At 35.3% G+C, this 8618-nt stretch overlaps 1 protein-coding gene and 1 non-coding gene across 2 annotated transcripts; both read left to right on the forward strand.

Annotated features, from left to right (window-relative positions):
- The first annotated feature begins 1322 nt into the window (after window positions 1-1322).
- LOC123324220 lies at window positions 1323-1475 on the forward strand. Its single transcript, XR_006539700.1, has one exon. It is a non-coding gene; the product is annotated as a small nucleolar RNA SNORA62/SNORA6 family (small nucleolar RNA).
- Window positions 1476-1651: 176 nt separating this feature from the next.
- Window positions 1652-2091, forward strand: LOC110572147 (40S ribosomal protein SA-like). The gene has a single exon (XM_021680407.2). It carries the CDS (start codon window positions 1652-1654, stop codon window positions 2060-2062), a length of 411 nt encoding a protein of 136 aa, XP_021536082.2. The 3' UTR covers window positions 2063-2091.
- Window positions 2092-8618: the final 6527 nt, after the last annotated feature.

Consider the following 8618-nt stretch of genomic DNA (forward strand, 5'->3'; position numbering starts at 1 on the left):
CTTTTCCAAATAAAGATGTTATGACAACATGTTATGACATTTACCCAGTAAGATTTTAGAATTGCTATGGACCAGTGACTATAGCACACCTCATTCCTTCCCTCCTTGGGTGCCACTGACTCTTAGAGTTAATCTGCCTCTGTCCCCCCTTCCCCCTTTGTAAATTACATGTATGGGGTCAGATAGTTTAGTTGTTAGTTCTTGGCTTTCCATATAAAGAGCTGGGTATTATAAAAACTGTATTGTAAGAGCCACATCATGACTTGATACAGATCATGAGATCTTATACTTTGAACACAATGTCATAACTGGATCAGAATTTTGAGTGTCTTGAAATGAGATAAATGTAAACAATTGTGGTCAGGAAGTAGACTGTGGAATATCATCTACAAAAATAGTTGCAATTAATCTTTTTTTTTTTAAATTATAACCATACACTATTTGTGATACAACTTTACAGGTCATACATCAAGCAGTAGCATTTACTTCTTGTCCCTTGAATCTAGGCTGCACTTGTAATACATGTTGACCAACAGAGTGCAACAGAAATCATAGTGTATGAATTCTAAGCCTTGCTTGCTTCTGTTCTCCTTGTGGAACTCTGAGACTGCTATGTGAATAAGATCAGCTAATATGCAGAATAAGGAGAGTCATGTGGCCTAATTTATCTTATTTCCAACTACTGAGAGCTAATCTTCTGACTAATGAGTGAGGCAATAAAACACCAGCCAGCAGACCTTAGATGTATAAGCAAGCCAAGTATCCTAGATTAGAACAACAGAGCTTATCTGTGTACTCATGAGTAAGAATAAGTGACTATTTTTTTAATCTACTAAATCTAGGGAATGTGGGCTATACAACAACAGTTAACTAATATATTGGTTTAAGGGTATTTGCAATGAAAAAAATCACAGTAGTGGAGAATCTGAAAATTTGGAATAAAGAAAAAGTTAGGGAGAATCACACTACTACTGAAAATCGAAGCAAAAGACTTCAGAGAATAGTAATGAATAAGAGCTGGATTCACTAGTCAAATGGTGAGTGACACCAAGCAAATATGATTCAGGATTCTATAGTTTCTCAGTTCTATTATTTCTATTATGAAAAATAATTTCAGTATCTAAAGCAGGATAAGAGACTATTATTTGTATACATTATAAACATTGGATGAATGAAGCTATAAAAATAATTAAGCAATGCTTTTGTTTTAGCCTACAAACTTCTCATATCCTTCTTATCCTACCCTGATTGGTCTCGAACGAGTGACTGTTAATATAAATGATGGCTGCCCTTGCAATAATATTTATTTTCCATAATATGTTTTTTCATCTCAAATTAATTCAAGATAAGAATTTTCTGATTAGATGAACTCACAAGTGTAGGTGGTGTGCTACACGAGGGGGAAGTCTTTTCGCTAACACCACAAGGGTCTCTGGCCCAATGAGTGGAGTTTGATAGTAATTCTTGCTATAAGTATAATTCAGATGTGTCAGCTTTAAGGAGAAATCCTTTTTTAAATGGTCTGTGTTTTCTTTTCTCCATATTTCTTAACTGCTTGGGCCTCACACGTTACTGGGCCTTTTCGATTTTCAGAGCAACTTGATGAATCCTGCTATAAGGTCCTAAAAAGGGAACTCACTCAGTGGGTCTGATGTGGTGGATGCTGGCCAGGGAAGTTCTGCTCATGTGTGGCACCATTTCCCGAGAACACCCATGGGAGGTCATGCCTGATCTCTGCTTCTACAGAGATCCTGAAGAGATTGAAAAGGAAGAGCAGGCCGCTGCTGAAAAGGCTGTGACCAAGGAGGAATTTCAGGGTGAATGGACGGCTCCAGCTCCTGAGTTCACTGCTACTCAGCCTGAAGTCGCAGACTGGTCTGAAGGCATGCAGGTGCCCTCGGTGCCTATTCAGCAGTTCCCTACTGAAGACTGGAGCACCCAGCCGGCCACTGAAGACTGGTCTGCAGCTTCCACTGCTCAGGCCACTGAATGGGAGGAACAACCACTGAGTGGTCTTAAGCTGGTCTTCCACAAAGGCAAACAAAATGGAAATAGAAATTGAAAAGGTTGACGGAAAAGAAACAGTTTGTAAAAAAAAAAAAAAAAAAGAATTTTCTGATTAGATATAGATAAATTGGATCAACTAGTTTATTCAGTGTAAAACAGAAGCTTGAAACATCTTGAGTATAACACTGACACATAACTAGGTATAATCCTGGTGAGCAAATGAACTAATTTTATCAACTGAAGGAAAATATACTATGAGTGAAGGAAAAGTAAAGAAATGTTTTTTTGTTTTTTTAAAGATTTTTATTTATTTATTCATGAGAGACAGAGAGAGAGAGAGGCAGAGGGAGAAGCAGGCTCCCAAGGAGCAGAGACCCCGATGCGGGACTCGATCCCAGGACCCTGGGATCATGACCTGAGCCGAAGGCAGACGCTTAACCATCTGAGCCACCCAGGTGCCCAAGTAAAGAAATGTTTTGCAGAAATTGAAATAAACCACACATACATGAAGAAAAAATACAGTAGAATAACCAAGAAATGATTTTCTATTTGGAATTGTATAATGTATAAATAGGTCTTGGCACCATCATGGTCCAATTATCAATACTTAGTCAAAGGTTATACAAACAGAAATGATAGCATTTCAAAGAATATCAGCAAAATGGGGAAATGCTAGATTTGCATCATAAAGGACACACACCTTGCTGGGCTTTGAACAGGACAGAAGAAATGCATTTACAATGAAAAGTTGAAAGACACTCTTTCAATATGGGCAAAGTGATGTGGAAAATTGGAATAATTATCTGGATAATTTAGGCCAAAAATGCTAATGAGGTAAAAGAATTCTTTACAATCTGATTCATTTAGGTCAGCTGTCTACATTTATTAAATTAACTGGACAATTATTCAAGTCTCCATTTTTCCAAGCTTGAAAAGACTTTGGTATTGATTCCTTGTTTGCAGGCTAAAATAGAAGAACCATGGTGCATTATTGGTATTTTCATATTGGTTATAGATCATACTAATTTTTAAACTCACTATGCACTTACAGTTTAAAAAATTATTACATTATTCTTAAATATTTATACTGTTGTTAAAATATGTTTGTTAACAAATTTCTGATTTAGTCTCTATTAAAGCAATGTCCTAGGCACAAAGCAAACTTAAATGGCTACAAACCACTGGATAGTTTCATAAGTCTTATAAAGGCTTGAAAAATTATATGAGATGTAGCTTTGTGTGTTTCAAGTGACAATATGACTCTAGCATTTTGATTCAATTAAAGTAGTATTAATTCAATGATTAATTTTATTTTTCTACACAATCCAAATACTGACTTTTTTTCTTTTGACATTGTTATTTAGGGGTAAATGGAATATAAGAGCATGTGACCTCTCCAGATTGTATAAGAACGAAGCAGAAAACTAGAACAGTGTTCTAAAAGAATCACTTAATATGTTTCAATGTCAAGCATTTGTATCACAACCAAGAGGCATATATTTTATTTTCAACATTTGTGCACTGAAACTGGAAGATGAAAGATATGTCTTAAACACAAGCTCACAAAGATCCTTGGACTTGGAGAGTTCAGCCAGACTGCAAAAGTTCCTACCAAGTCTGTTCAGACAATTGACAAAGTAACATAAATACTTTCAAAGATTTTAAGATTTGACAGATATTGCAAAACAAATACATTCTTGAAGATATCATCTCAAAAGATCTTTCATCTAAGGTATGGCCCATGTAACTTATTATTAGAAGATGCATAAACTGGAAAAATCTATCCAATACTTGTAAATGAGCCCATAGAGCTGCATTTTGCAACCTTGGCAATACTGATAATTTGGGTCAGATAATTCTTTGTTGTGGGAGCCTGCCTTGTGCATTATAAGATATTTAGTAGTTGGATGTCTGGTCTTTCCCCACTAAATGCTAGTTATTACCTTTTCGCCCAACTGCAACAACTAAAAATAACTGCAGATATTGATAAATGTCCCCTAGGGGGCAAAATCACCCTTGGCTGAGAATCCCTGCCATTGAGGGTACACCTGGCATTCCCCATGCCATTATACTAGCACACTCTACTAGCTCTTTCCCAGTCAAGTTAGAGCATATTGCTCTCAGAGGTTGCAGCTTTTCAGCTTTGTTCCAGCTGGAGGATAGATTTAGAGACTGAAAGGGAAAATGCGGTTAACAGTGACTTTGCTATGAAGAAACTAACTTGAACATCCTACAGGCAAAGCATAGCCGATTAGCCCTTTAATTGTCTTAAGCCCTCAAGAGACTTCCCAAAGAAAACAAATGCAATGAACCCGGACTTGAGGGTTTACAGCCATTCTGTGTGAAGGAACCCCTCCTGCTTGGGAGATCTCTGGTCAAACTGGGAATGTTACATGTGCTAGGGCTGTGCAAACAGAGTGTCTTGCCACTCACATGTGGATTTTCTGCTCAAGATCAAAAGCCTGAGCTCTGGAATTCTTAAAAAGAAATCACCAGAGACCAGTGCTAAATCGGAACAGAGTCATTAGGCATGCCTGATTTCCCTGAATTTCTGTCATCCCCTGCTAGGACTGCTGCTTTTTCCAATAACACAAATCTTAAAAAAAAAAAAAAAAAAAAAAAAAGCTGAACTGCTTAAGTGTTGCAGTGATAACTGGCCTGAAAGCCATCATTTGTTTCCCTGAAACCAGTGAAATAAATGCTTTTGTTTGAAAATATGCCAGTAAAGCAGGTGTTTTTTTATTTTGTTCTTTTCCTGTTAGAATGCTGACTGAAAATGCCTGTTAATATAAAAACTATCTTTGTTGTTTAAGTTGTCCCTATCAAACAATATTAATATGGAGACTTTTTTTTTCTTTCTGATTAATTAGATAAATAGAAAATGATTTTAAAGTGTCTGACAGGGCGCCTGGGTGGCTCAGTCAGTTAAGCATCTGCCTTCGGCCCAGGTCATGACTCCAGGGTCCTGGGATTGAACCCCACTTCAAGCTCCCTGCTCAGTGGGGAGCCTGCTTCTCCCTCTCCCTTTGTCCCTCTCCCTGCTTGTTCTCTCTCTCTCTCTCTCTCAAATAAATAAAATCTTAAAAAAAAGATAAATAAAGTGTCTGACATATGGAGGAAAAAAATACCTGAACAGGGTTTCTCAACCCCAGAACTGTTGACATTTTGGACTATATAACTGTTGTCGGGAGGCTGTCCCGTGAATTGTAGGATGTTCGCCAGTATCCCTGGCCTCTACCCAGAAGATGTCAGTAGCACTGCCACCCCTCACCCCCAAGACACAAACTCTCAAATTGTGGCAAATGAAAATGACTCCAGACATTGCCAAATCTCTCTAACTGGAGCAAAATTGCTCAAGTTGAAAACCACTGATCTAGAAAAGTCCTGCTCTGAAATGATATCGGTGTCGTTTGGCATTTCAACAAGGCACTTAACAAACCCTTGTCATAAATAACCTTAGGCCACAAAGATTTTCTCTATTTTTTTCGAAGTGCTTTATAATTTTACATTTGGAGCTATGATCCATTTTGAATTAATTTTTATAGAAGATATGAAGTTAGGGTCCATTTTTTGGCATTTAGACATTGAATTATTCCATTTGTTGGAAGACTATCCTTTCTCCACTTTATTACCTTTACATGGGTGTCAAAAATCAATTGGTTATATTTGTGTGAATCCATTACTAAACTCTCTTCTGTTCCATGGATCTGTCTCTCTATAATAACACACTGCCAATAACAGAATATACAGTAAGTTTAAAAATTAGGCAATAAGAATCCTTAAGTTATATTCTTTTTCAAAACTGTTTTGACTATTTTATTTCTTTTGCCTTTTCATTCACTTGTAGAGTTAGCTTGCATATAACCAAAAATAAGTTATATATATGTAACAAGACATACATATCATTTATAATTGTGATTTATATATAACATGCTATATATACTATATAAATACTGTATAAGTACATAGGTGGGTGTGTATATATATATATTCATATGTATAAGTACATGTGGGTATGTGTGTGTACATATATGTGTGTATGTACATATATACTTGCAATAGTTCTAAAAAATAAATACCTAAATATAACTCCAAGAAAACACATATGGAATCTCTGTGAACAAAACTACAAAATAGTGATAAAAAAGATTAAAGAAGGCATAAATAAACAAAAAGATATGCAATGTACGTGGATTGGATAATTCAATATAGCAAAGATATCAATTATCCCCAAATTGAACTATAACACTATTTCAATCAAATCCAAATCCAAGCAGGGTTGTTTGTCGTCTTCTTTTCTTTTCTTTTTCTTTTTGATATACACAAGCTAATTCTAAAACTGAATAAAAAGGCAAAATTTACAAAACAATAAAAAGAATAAAGCTGAAGGAATTACACTACCCAATTCTAAGCCTTACTATAATAATATCACAATAACTCCAATACATATTCATTACCAGAATGTCCTATAAGGGGTTAATATCCATAATATATAAAGAACTTATACAACTGAACACCGAAATTCCAAATAAGCTGATTAAAAATGGGTAAAAAACTTGAATAGGCACTTTTCCAAAGATGACATACAAATAGATGGCCAATAGACAGATGAAAAGATCCTCAACATTACTAATCATCAGGGAAATGCAAATCAAAACCACAATGACATATCATCTTATACCTGTCAGAACAGTTAGAATTAAAAACACAAGAAATAACAAGTATGATGGGGATGTGAAGAAAAAGGAACTCTTATGCACTGTTGGTAGGAATGCAAACTGGTACAGCCACTCTGGAAAACAGTATGAAGTTTCATCAAAAAATTAAAAGCAGAAATACCATATAATCCAGTAATTCCATTACTGGGTACTTACCTAAAGAAAATGAAAACACTGAATTCAAAAAGGTGTAAACACTCCTATGTTTATTGCAGCATTATTTATAACAGCCAATATATTGAAGCAACTCAAGTGCCCATTGATAGATGAATGGATAAATAAGATATGATATAGATGGGTCTATTTATCATCTATTTATCTATCTCTATCTCTATCTATTTATCTATCTATCTATCCATCCAGTGGAATATTACTCAGCTATAAGAGATAACGGAGACATAAGTTTTCAACTCCTTCGAGTAAATACCAAAGAGTTCAATTGCTGGATTATATGATAAGAGTGTGTTAAATTTTGTGAAAAACTTTTAAACTGTCTTTAAAAATGGCTGTACCATTTTGCATTCCCACCAGCACTGAATGAGTGTTCCTATTATTCCACATTTTTGCCAGCATTTGGGAAATCTCTGTATCTTCCACTCAATTTTGCTGTGAACATAAAACTGCTCTTAAAAAATAAAATAAAATAATGGAATTTTGCCATTTATGACAACACTAATGGACCTAGAGGGTATTATGCTAAATGAAATAAGTAAAATAAGTCAGACAGGGAAAGACAATACCATCACATTTCACTTATATGTGGAATCTAAAAAATACAACCAAATGAACAAACAAAAGGAGAAACAGACCTATAAATGCAGAGAACAAACTAGTGGTTGCCAGAAGAGAGCAGGGTGGGAGAATAGGCAAAATGGGTGAAGGAGAGTGGAAGGTGCGAGTTTCCAGTTATGGGGTGAATAAATCATGGGGATGAAAGGTATGGCATGGGGAATATAGTCAATGGCATTCTAATAGTGTTGTATGGTGATCTATGGTAGCTACACTGTGGTGAGCATAGCATAACGTATAGAGTTGCTGAATCACCATGTAGTCTACCTGAAACTAATGTACCATGATGTGTCAACTATACTTCAGTAGAAAGAAAGAAAGAAAGAAAGAAAGAAAGAAAGAAAGAAAGAAAGAAAGAAAAGCGTTTAAACACTGCTTTGTCTGATTACTATACATTTTGATATGTCACTATTTTTAATTTTCTTCATTTAAAAATAATTTTTAATTTACCCTAAGACTTCTATTTTTAATCCATAGATTTTTTTAAATCATTTAAAAATATCCAATAGATTTTTTTTTTGCAGCATTTCTCTCCCTCTCTTTGAAACTCTCTATTTTCTGAGATAAAACAATATCAATATTAGGCCAATTAATAATGCTACAATGTTCTCTACTAAGTGTTCAAGTGAAAGGAAGAGTCACATATCTCCCACTTTAAAAAAAAGCTGGAAATGATTAAGCTGAGAAAAGCATGTTGAAAGCCAAGATAGGCTGGAAGCTAGGTCTCTTGCACCAAATAGCCAACTTGTAAATGCAAAAGACAAGTTCTTGGAGGAAATTAAAAGTGCTACTCCAGTGAACACAAGAATGATAGGAATGATAAGTCTTAGTGCTATTATTACCCACAGTAAAACCTCATTCAGAATTGGAGTCAATCCTCTCATAGACTGCTGCTGCTTTATCAAATAAATTTGGTAATATTATAATATTCTAAATCCTTTGCTGTCATTTCAACAATCTTCACAGCATCTTCACCAGGAGTAGTTTCCATCTTGAGAAACTATTTTCTTTGCTCATTCATAAGAAGCAACTTCTCATCTGTTAAAGTTTTACTATGAGATTGCAGCAATTCAGTCATATCCTCAGGCTCCATCTGATTCCAGT

The sequence above is a fragment of the Neomonachus schauinslandi genome, chromosome 2, assembly GCF_002201575.2.
Source record: "Neomonachus schauinslandi chromosome 2, ASM220157v2, whole genome shotgun sequence".
Taxonomy (NCBI): Eukaryota; Metazoa; Chordata; class Mammalia; order Carnivora; family Phocidae; genus Neomonachus; species Neomonachus schauinslandi.

What these genes read in the sequence shown, in the direction of transcription:
- LOC110572147 (XM_021680407.2), top strand. Translation starts at nt 1,652, where the DNA reads ATGTGGTGGATGCTGGCCAGGGAAGTTCTGCTCATGTGTGGCACCATT.